At 48.0% G+C, this 17659-nt stretch overlaps 1 protein-coding gene across 3 annotated transcripts; it reads left to right on the forward strand.

Moving 5' to 3' along the window:
- The first annotated feature begins 2659 nt into the window (after positions 1-2659).
- Positions 2660-16886, forward strand: ACP2 (acid phosphatase 2, lysosomal). Of its 3 annotated transcripts, XM_065402411.1 has the most exons (11): positions 2660-2816; positions 3047-3142; positions 3367-3453; positions 7350-7502; positions 7859-7957; positions 8110-8199; positions 12148-12280; positions 12369-12457; positions 14125-14231; positions 14528-14703; positions 14788-16886. In XM_065402411.1, the coding sequence occupies exons 1-11, from the start codon at positions 2727-2729 to the stop codon at positions 14922-14924; spliced, it is 1257 nt and encodes a 418-aa protein (XP_065258483.1). In that variant the 5' UTR covers positions 2660-2726; the 3' UTR covers positions 14925-16886. The 3 variants fall into 3 exon arrangements, with proteins under 3 accessions (XP_065258483.1, XP_065258484.1, XP_065258485.1); XM_065402412.1 differs by lacking the exon at positions 3367-3453; XM_065402413.1 differs by lacking the exon at positions 3047-3142.
- The last annotated feature ends 773 nt before the right edge of the window (positions 16887-17659 follow it).

The raw sequence follows: 17659 nt of genomic DNA on the forward strand, positions 1-17659 counted from the left end.
AACATGGAAAATTGGTTTGGCCAGAAAATTGTTAGCTTCACCCAGAAGCCAAAGCAAATGCAAACAAACTGCATTTGAGTTACAGGTCAGTAAAAAAAAAAACGACACTCCAGATTTTAAATGTAGACTTTTGTCTAATGTTTCCTTGAATCCCAATATTGATCAATAAAAATCACATCACATCACAATATAAATACTATTTTTCCACCAGTAATCTCAAAATATAAATGCAACCCAAAACATATCTGACAAAGAAACATAAAAGTATATGTACACAGCAACAACACAGAGGCCTTGTCTGCAAAGAATTGTTAAGCAACTCTCCTACCATTGGCCTAGCACCAGTGAAATGAACAATACTAATATACAGATAATATCTACAGTACAATATTCCATATTAAAAACCTGCAGTAAAAATATTAACATTGATTGACTAAACACTCTTCTTCTTATGTGGTACCTCCATTACTGGAGGTTTTCAACCATGGTAACCCATTCTGTACAGTTCTCTGCTAATCTCTTTGTGGATGAATACTCCTTTTGATCCACCCAGGATACCACATCATCCATCCACAATCTTCTTTTTCTGCCTTGTGTTCTTTTGCCATCAACTTTCCTTTCCAGTGCCTGTAAACATATATCACCCACTGAGCTTCTTAAAATGTGCTGTGCAAATCAAATCTCTTTTCATAAGATCTCTAACTAGCAGTTGCTGAGTTCCAATACTTTTTCATTGGTTATAGGATTTAAACATGGTATTTGTCAGAATTATTTTATAACACCATAGCTGGAAGAACTGTAGCTTCTTTATTATCCATGTTTGAAGTTAGGTCTCAGCGCATGTTTAGTGAGAAGTCAGTTTAATCGAAGGGGCTGAGGTGCTGACTCTTGTATAACGTATCTCCAAAAAATTTTCTTAGTAATTGAAACAGTTATTAACAACAACATTTGTAAACAAGTGATTACAAATCCCTTCATCTTTCAGTTACTCAGCTTTCACTCTTTTGGCTATTGCAATGTCATAATTTTACAAGTTCTCTAGCCAGTAAAGTATTCCACGCTACATGAGAACAGACATTTTAATGTCAAAAGCAAGCAACTTTTTTTTTTAATCCAGTCCTGCTTTATAAGTAATAAAAAAGCACACAATCCCAGGTTTTGTTTGTTTGTTTGTTTGTTTTTTGGTGAGTCACCTTTAGTAAGGTATAGAATTTTCTAGGTTTCTAGGAAATCTGTACAAGCTCAGCAAAAAAAAAAAAAAAGGTTTACTGCACATGCTCAGTATAGTAAATCTGAATCCGTTTTCTGACACTCCCAAAGACACTGGTTGCTCCACTGTGAGGGTTGTGCCATGACAATTTTTAACTTTTTAAATAACTGTTAAAAAGTCACAAAAACAACGTGGAGTCTGGTGGCACCTTAAAGACTAACAGATTTATTTGGGCATAAGCTTTCGTGGGTAAAAAACCCACTTCTTCAGATGCATGGAGTGAAAATTACAGATACAGGCATAAATATATATTGGCACATGAAGAGAAGAGAGTTACCTTACAAGTGGAGAACCAATGTTGAAGGCCAATTTAGTCAGGGTGGATGTAGTCCACTCCCAATAATTGATGAGGCAGTGTCAATACCAAGAGAGGGGAAATTGCTTTTGTAGTGAGCCAGCCACTCCCAGTCCCCATTCAAGCCCAAATTGATGGTAAATAAATCTGTTAGTCTTTAAGGTGCCACCGGACTCCTCATTTTTGTGGATACAGACTAACACGGCTACCCCTCTTATACTTGTTAAAAAAGTCATTTTTTTTAAATAATGGGACATATATATTCTCACATGCACACTTACTCTCTTGTTCTCAAAAACAACTGAATCATTTTTTGCTCAAATTTTCAAACAGAGGCCATCCCTGGGAATTTTCAGCCAAATTGATGAATGCTTCAACAAGTTATGCACAAAGAATGGAATAGGAGATTTTAGGCAACCTTCACCATAGACATCACTACAAATTCCATGTTACTGAAGTCAGTCCAATACTCGTGTTAAATTCCTGCTTCCACTCTTGGAGTTAGGAGCATGCTGGATGCTAGCTTTCTAGGCTCAACAGACTGTAGTTTATTTGTCTGGAGTTCCGCCAGTACTAGCTGTGTTTTGTCCACTGGGCTAGGGTAGCCATCAGAGCTGTCAGGTTGGTCTAGGATCCAATGCACAGCACATGCATGCTGGAAGCCTGGCACACTTTTTAGACCTATTCTCTAGCTCACTGCGCTTCTAGGGAGGTGGGGGCATCCTAAGCATGAGCAAGACCTTGGCACTGGCATGTGCATCAAGCCAGTTAAACACCCGCCAACCCCATTCATGCCAGTCCCAATGGACCCTAGCTCCGGGGTGTATGCACACAGCCTAAGGACCAGACAGCAGCCAAGGGAAGGGCACTGGGGGCCTGGAAATGGGTGACAGGCCCTGCCCTGAGCAGCTGACAAAAACACCCTCCCCCACCCCATGGCGCTTCTCTAACTCACTTCCGGTGTGCTGTTCCTTTCTCCCTTTACTGTCCCATTTCTATGGTGCTTCCGCCTCTACCAAGATGGCGGATCCCTCTTTCCTGTGTGTGGCGGAATATGTACCGGGGCGGCTCCTGCGGCCCGCAACGCCGGGGTTCCAGGCGGCGGGCCGGACTGGGCCAGGCCTAGCAGCCGCGTCAGTGATAGGCTGGGTGGGGAGAGCGATGGCGGCTCCTCTCGCCCTGCTGTTGGGCATCAGCTTCGCGCTGGCACCGCCACTGGCTCAAGCCCGGAGCCTGCGTTTCGTTACCCTGGTGAGGGGCGGCAGCCGGGGAGCTCGGGCCTCGGTTCACCGGCGGGGCTCGGCCCAGACAGGGAGCGCAGAGCGAGGCCGCGCCCCGGGCGAGGCGGGGGAACGGGGGAGACAGGTCGGGGCGGGGGGCGCCGCTGGGCTGAGGTGGGGAGGCCGGGCGCGCGCGCGGTGATGGGGCGGGGGGTAGCGGGTTTGGGGAACTAGGCAATTCGAAGGTGTTTCCTCTTTCAGTTGTACCGCCACGGGGACCGCTCCCCAGTGAGGGCCTATCCTCGGGACCCCTATCAGGAGAGCACGTGGCCCCAGGGATTTGGGCAGCTCACCCAGGTGGGTACCACGGGAAGCAGCATTGCATTCGGAGTTGTACCTCAGAGGTGTCTGCTTTCTCTCCCCCTAGGAAGGGGATTGCTGCCCTTTCCTAAAAAGGGGTGGGAGGTGCCGGGGAACCCACCCTTTCCCCTTTGGTAGGCATTTTATGTGGCCTTTGACATCGGAGGTCTTTGCTGGGATTGGCCCAGGATAGTGGCAAATCCTGTTTTTGATGCGTGCAGATTGGGATGCTGCAACAATGGGATCTGGGCCAGTCTCTCCGGAAGCGTTACAATGGATTCCTGAACGCCTCATACAATAGGCAGGAGGTCAGTGCAATGTACCCCACTACCATGGGTCATCACCCCCTATCCCTCTCCTGGAGTCACTTTATCTTCCTGTAAGGAGCAGCCTAGTGCTCAGGGTACCTGCACTGTCTTCAGGGCCCCTTATTGTTTCCTTTTGTCATGTTCATGCTGCTGTGCCTTCACATATTAGGATACAATATGACTATATTAAATAGCATCTTCTGTAGAAACTGTCTCTGAAATCACTTGGGTTACTGTGAATACCAAAGGAGTGCAGTCCCGTAAGGGTGGAGGGAGGGCAAGAAGGAATGATGGTTACATCTGGGGGTGACAAGATACTATGCAAGAGGAGGCCTGAGGCTACTGCCACCTAAATAAAGGGAGGTAGAAAGGGTAATAAAGAGACCTACAGAAGCACCTATGACATCAATTGGAATTTATCTGATCCCCTCCCACTCTTGGGAAGACCTCACAGAGAGTGAACTGCAGTTAGGTGTATCTCTTTCATGCCCTCCTTTTGAGAAATTGAATCAGGAGGCCTCAGGCAAGTTATCTTATCTGATCAACAAGCAGTGGAACTCAGGCTCCAAAGGAAATCAACTCAGCCACATAAATAAATGCAGTTCCTCTATCCAGCAGCCTTATTGCTTTTTGGTTCCCCACCCTAACTCTACCATGCTTTTGCAGTAGAGCAGATATTTATGCAAGATTTTCTAGAACCTTGGGTTACGGAGATGTTGCATCTATCATCCTTAGCAGATTGTGCTTGGGTCTTCAAACATACCAACACCCCTCAGAAATTGTCAGTCAAAGTAAAATTCTTTAGGAAGCAACTAAAGATCTAGTTTCCTTGGGGGAGCATCCTGTTGCCACCTAGCTGAGTAAGACTATGCCTGCTTTCTGGTTCTCTTCCATCATTGTTTCCTGCACTGAGGCAGAGACACCTGCCCTACTCTCAGCTCTTTATACTTTGTGGCAGATATCCCAGTCTTAAAGGGCTAGTAGGATTGAAGAAAAAGCTACTATTAGTATGCATAAACTCTCCCATGAGATACCAGGACAAAGTTAACCCAGGGATAAGCAGAAGCAACACCATTATCAGAAAGTTAGACACCTACTCTGAAATTGGTCTATGAATTACAGTTGGAATATAGCACTGGATACCACTGCCCCTGTATCAAGGAATGAAAGACTTGAGCCTATGGAAATTAAAGTAACAGTTTTAGCTGGTAGCTGATCCCCTCCATAGGACAGGGAAGCAGCCTGTGTTTGCCTTGCCCAGTCCCAGGCAAGGCCGGTGACCAGCTCCAGGCACCGTCTAATATGTTTACACATCCACACCATAATCTGTACCCAAGCTCTTCTTTTATTTCTGTCAGTAAAGCATTAAGGGTCTTGTCCCAAAGTAGCTGATTCTGTTTTCTTTGCAAGTTTGATGTTGCTACAGAAGTCTTTGCCCTAGTTTTTGAAAACTGGATGGTTCTGATTAGCCATTTGGGAAGTTCACTTGTTCAAAGTATGGAGGCTTTCAGGAGGCATATACTATACATAGAGGTGAAATTTGGGGTTTCTAAGGGAGGGATGTGGGAAGTCCCCAAAAATACTTATTACTGTTCTTCTGACAGATTTGAGTCAGCTGGAGCAGGAAGAAGAGTTTCAAGATGGAGGGAGTGTTATCTCAGGACTCCTGTGTCCTATTGCTGATACTGACTGTGACAGACCCAGACCAGTGGGGTACAGGAGTCTGGTAGAGGGCAAATATACTGGTCACTGGATAAGTAGTTTTCTGTTCCCTGAGTGACCAGAGAAGGGGCTGCACTAGAGTAATCAGGAACCTGCTAGAACCAGTTAAGGCAGGCAGGTTAATTAGGACACCTGGGTTTTAAAAGGAGCTCACTTCAGTTTGTAGTGCGAGAGTGTGAGGAGCTGGGAGCAAGAGGCGCGAGGAGCTGAAAGTGAGAGGGAGAGGGTATGCTGCTGGAGGACTGAGGAGCACAAGCGTTATCAGACACCAGGAGGAAGGTCCTGTGGTGAGAATAAGGAAGGTGTTTGGAGGAGGCCATGGGGAAGTAGCCCAGGGAATTGTAGCTGTCATGCAGCTGTTACAGGAGGCACTATAGACAGCTGCAGTCCACAGGGCCCTGGGTTGGAACCCGGAGTAGAGGGCGGGTCCGGGTTCCCCCCAAACCTCCCAATTGACCTGGACTGTGGGTTCTTCCAGAGGGGAAGGTCTCTGAGCTGTTCCCCAACCCACATGGTGAATCTCTGAGGCAAGAAAATCCGCCAATAAGTGCAGGACCCACCAAGATAGAGGAGGAACTTTGTCACATGACCCACAGCTGTGTCAGGCCTTCTAATATTAATGTGGTAGTGGATTGCCAGCTGACTTCTTCTGGTCGAGTGTCTGCTGCCTCATTTCCCCTTTTTGGGCTCTCCAATAAATGCAGATTCATGTGGTTCAAGTAACACTCCCTTCTTCGGGTCTAGCTCATTAACAACAGTTAATAGTTAAGTGTCAACTCAAATACAAATCTTCCAGCTCTTCTCCCCAAGCTTTGAGGTTCCTTCCCACATTTTTCTCTCTCCTAAAGCTTTTCCCAGCTGAGGCTGCTGTTTCTCCTTTTTCCTGCAGCTGTCTGCCACCTGGCTAATGCAGAGAGCACCCTCCTACTTCCTGATCCTGGTATCCTCTCATCAAGCTCCCTCTTATAGGAAGCACCAGCTCCGGGTTGCCATTGTGTGACTGTTGGTCACTTGATTCAGCCACAGGCTAGAGCCCTATAAAAGGGTGCTGGGACATGAGCATATGCCCAAGGATGAGCAACCTGAGACAGCGCTGTAGATTGTTCTTTCTTTATCCCATGTTAAGATACTGCTTAGACATTTCTTTAGAGCACACCTTGGATGTCTTTCATCCTAGCTAATGGGAAAAGGTCTCTCTCTAGCCATGCCTCAGGTCAGACGGGTGGAAATATTCAGAGTAAAGGCAGTGAGTAAATCTTGTGTTTTCCGAGAATAAGTTTTGAGGATATAGTTTGTATGCAAGATGCTCTGTAAAGCAAAACTATATCACCATTCACAAGACTCTTGTTTTATCTGCTTCTCTGATGTCCTGACTGCCAGGATATTTATCCCTGCATTTATAACCATTCATCTCATCTACTCCACCTATCACTGAAGCCTGCCCCACACACCTCTCTTTCCCCCCCCCCTCCAGTTGCTTCAGTACACAAATGCCAAGGTATCAAACTCTCACCACTTTGACCCTCCTTGAATCTCTGCAATTGCTCTTGTTCTTCTTCTGTATTGTCAAGTTTTCCTCCTGCCAAGCTCTGGAATGATAATAATCTTCTGCCCCCTTCCCTCCAAGGACCAAAAAGTGCTTCATAGACATTAATAAATGAAACCTCTGCCACATCCACTAGCCAGGTTGCTATTGTCATCATTTCACAGATGAAAAAACAGGCCAGAGAGGGGCAGATTCTTGTCACAGGTTACATAGCAAGTCAATGGCAGAGCTGAGGACTGAACCCTGTGCTGTAACTACACTATATTTTTCTCTTTTTACCATCCCCTATATCTATATCTCCTGCCTTGTCTCCTACCTATTTGCTACTTATATTATTCTGCCTGACCTACTCCTTCACTTGTATTCTATCTCCCATCTCCATGATGTATCCCACAGTGCCCATATGCCTTAATAGCCTGCCCTGTGTTATGCACTCCCTCTTTAACCACCATTGTTTGTGAAGTGCTTAAGCAGTAATGGCCTCAGCACACTCCATGTACTCTGCCGTGCCTAAAACTTTTTGTCTTTGTGGTGCCTGTATTCTGAGTCCCTTGGTCAGAGCCCAGGTATCCCCACTCCTGAGTACAATAGTGATATTCACAGAACAGGCTCTCTGTGCCCCTTGCAGATCTTCATTCGCAGCACAGATTACGACCGGACGCTGATGAGCGCAGAGGCCAATCTGGCAGGACTGTACCCCCCACAAGGACAACAGGTGTTCAACCCCAATGTTTCCTGGCAGCCAATCCCTGTACACACTGTGCCCGACTCTGGGGAGAGGGTGAGTCATTTTTAAGGATAAATATTGGCAGCTCAGGCATGGTGTTCTTATTATCGCCAAGAGCCTCCCTCTTCAGTGTCCTCCCCCTTCAGTCCTCAGTTTACCCCATATCGCTCCTTAGCCTGGCCTTGCAGGGGATCCCCCTGCTTCTAGACCCGGAATTCTCCTTGTGTCCCTTGTTGATTTAGTTGTTAGATGTAGCGTCTCACTGGAAGGGAGACCCTTCCTCAGAAGGAACTATTTAGACCCTGTTTAAGGGTGCAGTTCATCGGAGGGGTTGTGGTGGGGAGGCAGTACAGTCGCTGCTGCTTGTCAGGAACTTCCCTGACCCAGCCTCTCCTTTTGTTTCTGCCCAGCTGCTGAAGTTTCCATTATCCCCTTGCCCGCGGTATGAGCAGCTACAGAATGAAACCCGGCAGTCAGCAGAGTACATAAATAAAACCAGACAAAATTTGGTAAGTGAGAGTTTGTGAGAAAAGGTCTCCCTGAGCAGGAAGGAGATACCTTTATATGATTGTAGGTTTCAGGGAAGGGTGGAAGATCTCCACTCTGCAGAGTTATGTGGTGGAAGACCAGAAGGTTTGAGTCTCTGCCTTGTCGCCTGCAGGAGTTCCTGGAGATGGTGGCAAATCAGACAGGGATCCGGGATGTGTCCCTGGAATCTGTCTGGAACGTGTACGACACACTTTTTTGTGAGGTAAGTTAGTCTGGGCATCCCCCCCCACAAAAGCAGGGACCTGAGTCTTGGCTCAGCAGAGTGAGATTAGGGATTTACTAGACTGGAGGCAATTGCATTGGTGAGAAATGGATTTGCCTGTTGTACAGCAACGTTCCACTTCTCCCTCCACATAGTTAGCCCTAATCTTCAGATTTCGGAATAACAACTCTTCTCCCGCTCCAGAGGCACAATTTAGGATATCTATCTGCTCCAGCACCATAGATCCTCTAGCTGCATATTTCAGATGTCATGCCAGAACTGAAACTTAATTAACCTTTGGCATTCTATCTCCTGAGAAAGGGGTGGTTGTCCCAAAATCTTTACTATTCTTTGGTTTTAATTAGTTAAATCTGGAGTGAGATTTTTTTCAAGATGGAGGGAGTGTTAATCTAGTTATCTGAGCAAGGAAGAGGGAGTCAAGACTCCTGGGTACTATTCCTGATGCTCCCCTAGCTCTCAGTTAACTTGGGCCAGTCACTTTCCTGCTCAGTGCCTCAGTTTCCCTATCTGTAAATGGGAATAATACATTCCTACAATCTAGAGGACTGTTAGGTTTTATTCCTCATTGTTTGTAAAATGTTTTGAGCTCCTCTGACACAGGAAGGCCCTAAACAAGAGCAAAGTGGCTCTTTTAGTAATTTTAGTAATTCCCAAACAAAAACTACATTAAAATGGAGTTAAGGCTGAAAGCACATATCAGTAATATAGGGTAAACATCAATGTTCCCTCTAATTTTTTCCATCCATGTGGAGATTGAATTTTGGTATGTGCACCAATATCGAGGTAATGTGCGGATATGCGCCACCAGTACAAACAAAAAACCAAGATCGATATTTTTTAAAAGTTAATAGATATGGAAGAAAGAATATTAAAACAAGGGATAATTAACAAGGTGCACTGCTAGGGCTGCAGAGAGGCAGCTGCTGGGGAGAGTCACGTCTCTCCCTGGCTGCCACAGGCAGCCCAGCTAGGGCTGGGAGTCCTGGGATGCCCCAAACTTAGTTTCCCCACCCCCACCTGACCCTTACCCACCTCACCTTCCACAACCTCTCTCCAGTGTCCAGGAGGCACCTAATTAGTGGAGCCACGTCTGCGCGGCTCCACTAATTAGGCGCACGGTCCTTCATTCCCTTGTGTGTGGCTGCACAGGCCCACACCTTAGAGGGAACTGTGGTAAACATTATAGTTTGTGTTGTAATTATCCCAAAACAAGCATTACAAACCCAAGAAATTTAGAGTTGAGGTTAAAACTAAAAGAAATCCAAACAGTTAGAACACTCAATAACCTTAACTCTGCATTGTAGTGACACCTTGCAGTAACAATACAATTACAATTCATGCTTTTTTTTTTTTAATCCCAAATGAGATTAAACTGATTTTTAAGACTTTTTTTTTTTTTCTTCATAATGTCACTACAGGACAGTTATTTTCTTGGCCATATTTGCTAAGGGCAGCCTGTGGTCTAAGTCCCATTGAACCAAATTGGATTTGGGAGCCATTTTGAAAGAGGGCAATTCTTTGAGTTTCTCTGAAAAACATTCTCCAGCCTCTGTTGAAAGTGAAACTTCCAGTTATGAAGAATAACAGGAAAAGTGATAATTAATTCTAAACATTTCTTTTCCAAACCTATTCCTTGCACCAGGTCTATTCCAAATTCAGATCTTTGCCAATTTTTGTGTAGATAGACAATGCCTGAACTGAGATCATTGGGGACAAAAATGGTCTGACATAGGATGTTACATTTCTTAGGACTCATTTTTTAAATTACTTTTAAAATGTAAACGAATAAATTACCTTCAAATGCTCAGAAAATCCATTTAGCACTCAGAGTATGGCCTTGTTTACACACAGACTTGTCCTGGTTTAACCAAATACCTGAGTATTCATCCAGTGCAAGTTTGTGTAGACAAGGCCTGGAAGCTCTACATTTGGGGAGGAAACCCTCTATTCTTCACACATACAAAATTGTCTAATCTGTGCTTTGAGTGCAAAACTCAGCTCTGCTAAGTATGGAGCCATGACTGACACCACCATAATATAAGTAGAATCAGTGCTTGAACACTGCTGATTAGTTAAAACCTTCCTACGGGTTTGTCTACACAGGAAAATTATTCCAGAATAAAGTGGGGTATGAATTTAAAGTGGAATAGCTATTCCAGAATAACTCTGTGTAGACACCTTTAATCCAGAAAGTGGATTAAGTTTATTTAGAAAAAGGTACTCTTACTCTGGAATGAGTGTGCCAGCACATAGATTTATTCAGAAATAGCTATTCCAGAATAACTATTCTTGAATAACTCCATGTGTAGACAAGCCCGTAGACCTCAAAATCCCTGGGGGTCCAAATACTGTAATTACCAAAAATGTCATTCTAAACCTTCCCTTGCCAGCACAGTAATTGATTTTGTGACTGGGCTGAATTTCACTCTTGTTCATTAACTAGAAGGGTCTACCCCTCCCAGACTCAAGTATGTTTGCACAGATTCCTTCTGGATAGTTTGCTGCATTTCTTTGGCTTATGCCATCCTTTTTTTTCCTGTGGGCATGGCATCTGAAAAGCCCTGTAGCCCCTGGTACTGGGAGGAACAAGCACTCCCCGATTTCCAAAGACTTTCTTAGCATCTCATAATCCACTATCTTTCCTTGTAGGAATCTTGATTTAAGCAGCTCCTGCTAGTGAAATAGAAACTCCCCTAGAAGAAAGATCAGGGAGTCCCTTTCCCATTCCTGCTCTTGGTCCCGCTCAAAGACCTTGTGTAGCAGGGTCAGAGGCCCTGTTCATTAAATCTGTGAGAAGTCTAAGCAGACAGTTACAGGGCTGAGAACTCAAAGAACAGCTCATTGGTTAGCAGAAGGAGAGTGGGCAGGCTCTGAGAAGGGAGAACTTTATTCCCATGGCACACAGGACAGGGCTGTACCCCAGGAAAGGAAGTTCTGCTTACTCAGAGAGAAGTGGTGGTGCTCACAGCCTTACAAATAATGCTCTGGTGAATAGACCTTGCTGAGTGAAACTGGCATTTCCACTGCTGAGGCAGTAGATTCACTCCACCAGCTCAAACCAACAAATAACTCCAAGCAAAACCAGAACTTCCTAGCTGTGCTCTTTGTTTTGCATTCATTTACCAACTACCCAGGCTGCTGACAGGTACCTGATCTGAATCATGTAGAATGGCCCAGAGGGTGCTTGTCCTAGTCTCCCATGGAGTCTGATGGGACATGGCCTGGGAAATTGGCCCAACTGAGAGATGCCCCAAAAGTTGTGACCTTTCTGAGGAGATTACAGCTGCTTTCACCATAATTCATCCATTCCTCTGAGTACACTGGCTGTCTGCAAAGCAGACTCCTCTTCTGACTCCCCTTGTTCAGAGCATGGTTATTGGGGCTTCCATCTGAACTGCATCTCAATATTACAATTACAGAGTGCTAGTATTCTGCTCTCTTCCTCAGTGCACAAGTGCCTGTGCTTCTGATGACTTCCCCTGTATGGATGTGCTCTGCCTATAGCAATAGCTTTGTCTGAGTCTTCTTCCTGCTCTTTTGTCTTATGTTTTGATTTCTGGCTGTGTGTGGTCTCAGTGGGGCAGAATCATCTTCACACAAAGCAGATGTCCCAGGATTATTGTCTCTGCAACTTGAGCTAACATCACACTCTGGCTGTATTTTCAGAAAAATGTAGTTCCTAGTTTTTATTCTTACTATTCTTTGTGCTTCTTATGATGAGATGGCAGAATGTCTTACAAACGTAGTTCTGCAGATGGGGGTGAGAGAGGAGACTGAGCCCAGATGAGGAAGGGAGTCATCCATGGTAACACTGTGAGCCCATGGCAGAATCTGGACTAGATCCCAGGTTTCCTGACTCTGAGCCCTGTGACCTACACCCTGCCTACACAGTCTCCCTTTGAATGAGTTCTCCTTTTGTCTTTTCAGCAAACACATAAGCTGCTACTGCCGCCATGGGTGACCCCAGATGTCATGACTCGGTTGAAGCAACTAAAAGACTTTGGCTTTGAATTCCTGTTTGGGATCCACCAGCAGATGGAGAAAGCTCGTCTGCAGGGTGGTGAGTGGGGAAGGGATGGCATCTCAGGTAAGAGTCTCATTCTGTCCTAATGAGCTTTGGGATCTGACCAGCTATTCTCTTTCCTCAGGGGTCCTGCTGGCTCAGATAAGGAAAAACATGACCTCAGCAGCAAATGCGTCTGCACCCCAGCATCTGAAATTACTTGCCTACTCAGCAGTAAGTCTGCATCGGGGAGCTGCCCTCCCACTCCACCTGCCATGGGATTTGGGCCTTGGTGGGGGCTCTGCCCCCTTCCATCCTCCAGTGCAGTCCCTACATCCAGAATATGTCTCTACCCATATCAGCATATGCTCTACAGCACCTGGCATCATCCCTTCTGCATCCGAGGAAGTGAATTCCCAGTCTAAAAATCCAGCATGTGGCTGAGTCAGCAAGAGCAGGAGGACAGACTTGGGGTCACTGCCCCTTCTGATAGATGGGTTGTGCTACCCTGATGTGGTGTTTCGGCCAATGACAGATGCAGACAATCATCTCCCTCTCTAGCAACCTGCTGAGTTAGACTGTCCAGCATCACTCCCAGAACTGCCATAGAATGGGTTCCCTTGGGATGTGTCTACACTGCAATAAAACACCCATGACTGGCCTGGGTCAGCTGACTCAGGCTTGCAGGGCTTGGGCTGTGGAGCTATGAAATTGCAGACATCTAGGGTCACAGAGCCCCAGCTCCTGCCCAAGCCCGGACGTCTACACTATAATTTTACAGCCCCAAGAGCCCAAGTCAGCTGATCCAGGCCAGCTATGGGTGTTCTGTTGTAATGTAGATGTACCTTCAAGGACTTGACCTCCTAGACTGGTATAGCTTCCAGCTCTCTCGCTCCCTCCCTCCCCTGGCATAGTCCCAAGTTACCTTACCAGGGCGCCTACTCTGCTTTCTCTATTCCTCTAGTGCAGCGTTTCTCAAACTGTGTCTGCGGACCCCTGGGGGTCCCTGAGGACTCCAGAGGGTCTGTGGGCCCCGCTGAAAAATTCCTTCCCAGGAGTGCCTCCAGGGGAGGCTGGGGAACAGGCTTGCCTGTCCTGGCTCCCCCTGCTGCTTCCGGGAGCACCAGGCATGTCCCTGCAGCCCCTGGGGTGAGGGCTAGGGGGTCTCCACACGCTGCCCCTGCCCCGAGCGCAGACTCTGCAGCTCCCATTGGCCAATAACTGCGGCTAATGGGAGCTGCAGAGGCAGTACCTGCGGGCAGGGGCAGCGTGTGGAGACCCCCAGCCCCCCGCCTAGGAGCCCCAGCCAGAGGATGTTCTGGTAGCTTTCGGGAGCTGCCCAAGGTAAGCACTACCCCCCGCATCCCCTCCTGCACCCCAACACACTGCCCCAGCCAGAGCCCACACCCCCTCCTGCACCCAAATTCCCTCCCAGAGCCTGCACCCCGCAACCCTTCCCGCACCTCAACCACCTGCCCCAGCCCAGAGCCTGCACCCAAACTCCCGCCCAGAGCCCGAACCCCGCATCCCCTCCTGCCCCAGCCTGATGCAAGTGAGTGAGGGTTGGCGAGAGCAAGCGATAGAAGGAGGGGGGATGGAGTGAGCAGGGGCAGCGCCTCTGTGAAGGGGCAGTGCAAGGGCTGAACGGGGGCTTGGGGGTCCCCACAAATTTTTAAATCAAAATAGGGGTACTCTGGTTGCTAAAGTTTGAGAACCGTTGCTCTAGTGAGTTTCCCATAATCTATTTTCCCTTCTCTGGCATGGTCCTGGGTTTCTTCAATGAGCTGTCTCTTGCCCAGCACAGTCCCTGGTCCCCTGCTGAGCTCTCCTTTTGTGGATGTGGTCCCAGGCATTCTGTCTTATTCGTGAAGAGTGATTCACGTTCTCTCCCTCTTCCTTAGCATGACACAACGCTTGTGGCACTGCAGATGGCTCTGAATGTCTACAATGGGAGGCAAGCACCATATGCCTCATGTCACATATTTGAGCTTTACCAAGATGATGACAGGTGAGGGCTACAATAAGGGCATCTGCTGGGTTAAACATGTAGGCAAGACTCTAGCCTCAGGGCAGACCCTCTTGCCCTTGCTCCCAAGGGCAGAACAACAGAAGGAAGATCTTAATACAGAACAACGGGAAAGGGCTAGCTCCCAGAGCTGCATGCTAAGTGGGTGATAGGAAGAGATATCTACAGGATGGCTGGAGAGGGCAATGGTCCTGGGCAGGAGGAAAATGGGAGAAGGAATATGTAATTACTGACTTCTCAGCACTCCATCTCGATTTGTGTCTCTGCTTTGTCCCCAGTAACTTTTCTGTGGAGATGTTTTTCCACAACGAGAGTGGGAGGGAGCCTTTTCCACTGACACTGCCTGGCTGTGACCAGCACTGCCCCTTGCTGGATTTCCTGCGGCTCACTGACCCCATCATTCCCCAGGATTGGGCGCGCGAATGCCAGGTAGCAAGCAATGTTCAGGACACAGGTGAGTGCCAGCTGGGCTGGGCATTAGTGAGAGACAGTGATGATTGAATGTTACCAGACTGAATGCTCATTTTCTCCCTTGCAGAACTGATTGTGGCTCTGGCTGTCTGTGGATCCATCCTCTTCCTCCTCATTATCCTCCTCCTGACTGTCATTTTCCGCATACAGTCCCAGCCACCTGGCTACCGGCATGTTTCCAACGAGGGAGAAGAACAGCCATGACAATTGCTCTGACCCCTCCCCAGGGAGCAAGAGGGAGCAGCGCTGCCCCTGGGAGTGGTTGGGTTGTCCTTCAGTAACTGAGCATTCTTCTGCACAGAAGCTGGACTCTGATGTGACCAGCCTCTGGCTGCTCTTTAGATGAGACATGACATTTGGAGGTGAAATTCCAGGGCATCTGGAGCAGGATGGTCCAACTGCATGGAGGCAGTGGCTTGCCCCCTTGAATCCAATGTGCTGTGTGGAATGCCTACTTTTAATACATGACAAAGCTGGGGCTCCCCTTCCACAGCCAGCTGCTCTTCAGGAATAATCTTTCTCCTTTTAATGGTTGTAATTTTACCAATTATCTTAGCAGCAGAGAGGACTGGGAATCTCTCCCAGTAGCTGCCATCACCTGCTCAGTTGGTAACGGCCTTGTTTACTGAGATCAGAATGATTTGATTTCAGTGTGATTCCCAATCTGCTTTGAGCACTTTGTCTTGGGCCATTGGGCTGATTACTGTGTGAAGGCTGGACCTGGACCAGAGGCCCCAACTCACACCCACTGGGTAGAGGCTGAATCCTCATCTGCTTTCCAAGAAGATGGAGCTGCTGGAGATCACTGGCTTTACAGATGAGGTTGTGGGGTCCCTTGTCTTTGCCACTTAAGTGTTGCTGGCACCTGGTCACTCCTTCCTCCCCCCAATTCTGTTCTGGGGGGAAAAACTGGCCTTAAGTTAGGGTAGGATTGTAAACCTCCTATTGGACCCAAGCTTCAGTGCAGGGGTAAGTTGGAGAAGTTCTAGGTATCAATGGACTTTGCCACATGGATTAGCCCATATGATACCCAATTCCTGATCCTTCAGTTATCATGCACCTAGGCTGTTGTGCAATGCTGTACAAAGGAGAAAGTACCCTGCCTGCTCCGAGCTTTAATTGCATTCATAATCCTAATTTGCAAAGCTACAATCGGTGGGTGTGGTTATGAAATTAGGGCTCTCTCTCTACAGTTACAGCCTTTTGTTTTGACTTCCCTCAGCTGTGAATGCCACAGGCTGCCTGTAGCTACAGCCCCTGTACCACACCATGGGTGCAGATGTTGACTGTGGGCCAAACAAATGTGCATGGCAGGCAGAAAATTTTACACTGCAATTAAAGACCATGTAGCAGAACAGTTTACTCCAAAACTGGGACATGTGCCAACCTTGCTAGTTTTTTCCCCCATCCCCCACATTAGTGTCATTTAAAAAATAAATGCTCAGCTTAATAGGTGGGACATGCAAGTGACCCTGGGTCACTATGCACCTGTCAGGGTGAATCACCTGGATCTTCTAGATGAGTCACTAAAGGTGACTCTTTCCTGAGGCCAACTGTGGGGAGGTTGCAGGGATCTCCCTGCAGACTACAACAGGTGTTGAGAATATTAATGGCTAGCAGTCATCATCTTCTGCCCTCCACTACAGTTTCTGGTAAACAGTGAGGGTGCAGCAGGCACCAGAGGCTCTGGCTCCTCATAGGGTGATGTTGCACATTCACTTCCTAGTTTTAGTTCCTTTTCTGGTCCAGTTCCCTTCCTGGCAGTGGAGGCTACTAGCAGGCTTCCTTTTCTTTCCTTCCACTTCACCATGGGGAATTTTACAGGCTGCTACCAGTATGGGAACTCTAATGCAGCAGAACCAGCCTGCTGCTCTCAGCAACTGCCTTACCTGTTTCTCACTTGGAGATACAATTTAGTTCTCCTAAAGAGCAAAACACAGTCACCAAGAACAAGCAGCTGCTCATGAGAACAGGACTGAAGGAGAAAGATGCACGGAAGTGCCATCATAGGGGCCTGTGTAGCAGAAGGGGCTATTTTTAAAGGCAGCAGATTTTGCACACATGGAGGAAAGGCTTCTATAGTGATTTAGACTTTGACTGAATGAGTTTCTGTAATTCTGTTCCATTACCTCTTGCCTTTTCTTCATTAAAATCAAAGTGAGACTGGGCTCCTGCTACTCCTTCTGCTATGTGGGATCATAGCGGCCTAGGCCTGTTAGGCTCTGCATTTAATGTGGAAGCTAGGGCTACCATATGTCCGGATTTCCCCGGACATGTCCGGCTTTTTGGTCTATAAATAGCCGTCCGGGGGGGATTTTTAAAAATCTAAAAATGTCCAGGATTTCCCCCCGGTCGGCTATTTATAGACAGAAAACCGGCGGCCAAGCACCGCTGGGCACCCAAAGCCCCTTCCCAGCTCCCCCCATCCCCTGCAGCCTTACCATGCTGTCCGGCCCCCCAGCTGTCTTCCCCCTCCTCCACTCCCCTGAACACTCCGCCCACCTGCTCCTCCCCCTCCCCTGCTTCCCGCGAATCAGATCTTCGTGGGAAGTCTAAAAAGAAGCAGGGGCAAGCGGGAGGCAGCAGCAGGTAAGCTGGGGCGGGGGGGCGCGAGGAGGAGAGCTCCGGGGAGGCGCGGCCCAGGCCGAGCGGCGCCTGGCAGCTCTGGCCCCAGGGTGGCGGCCCCGGCGCTGGCCGAGCACCCCGGGCCCGGCCCGGCTTGGGCCCCAGCAGCGCCGGCCCTGGTTCCGGCCGGAGCGCAGCCCGATTCCTGGGCTCTTTAAAGCCGGCCCTGGTCAGGGGACCGGGGGGGGGGTTAGATGGGTCTGGGGTTCTGGGGGGGCTGTTGGGGGCAGGGGTGTGGAGAGGGGTTGGGACAGTCAGGGACAGGGAGCAGGGGGGGTTAGATAGGTTGGGGGTTCTGGGGGGGCTGTCAGGGG

This window comes from Emys orbicularis, chromosome 4 (genome assembly GCF_028017835.1).
Source record: "Emys orbicularis isolate rEmyOrb1 chromosome 4, rEmyOrb1.hap1, whole genome shotgun sequence".
NCBI classification, from domain to species: Eukaryota; Metazoa; Chordata; order Testudines; family Emydidae; genus Emys; species Emys orbicularis.

What these genes read in the sequence shown, in the direction of transcription:
- ACP2 (XM_065402411.1), top strand. Translation starts at nt 2,727, where the DNA reads ATGGCGGCTCCTCTCGCCCTGCTGTTGGGCATCAGCTTCGCGCTGGCA. An exon ending in GATTTGGGCAGCTCACCCAG is followed by an intron (nt 3,143 to 3,366) that starts GTGGGTACCACG and finishes TGATGCGTGCAG; the next exon opens with ATTGGGATGCTGCAACAATG. An exon ending in AAGCAATGTTCAGGACACAG is followed by an intron (nt 14,704 to 14,787) that starts GTGAGTGCCAGC and finishes TCTCCCTTGCAG; the next exon opens with AACTGATTGTGGCTCTGGCT.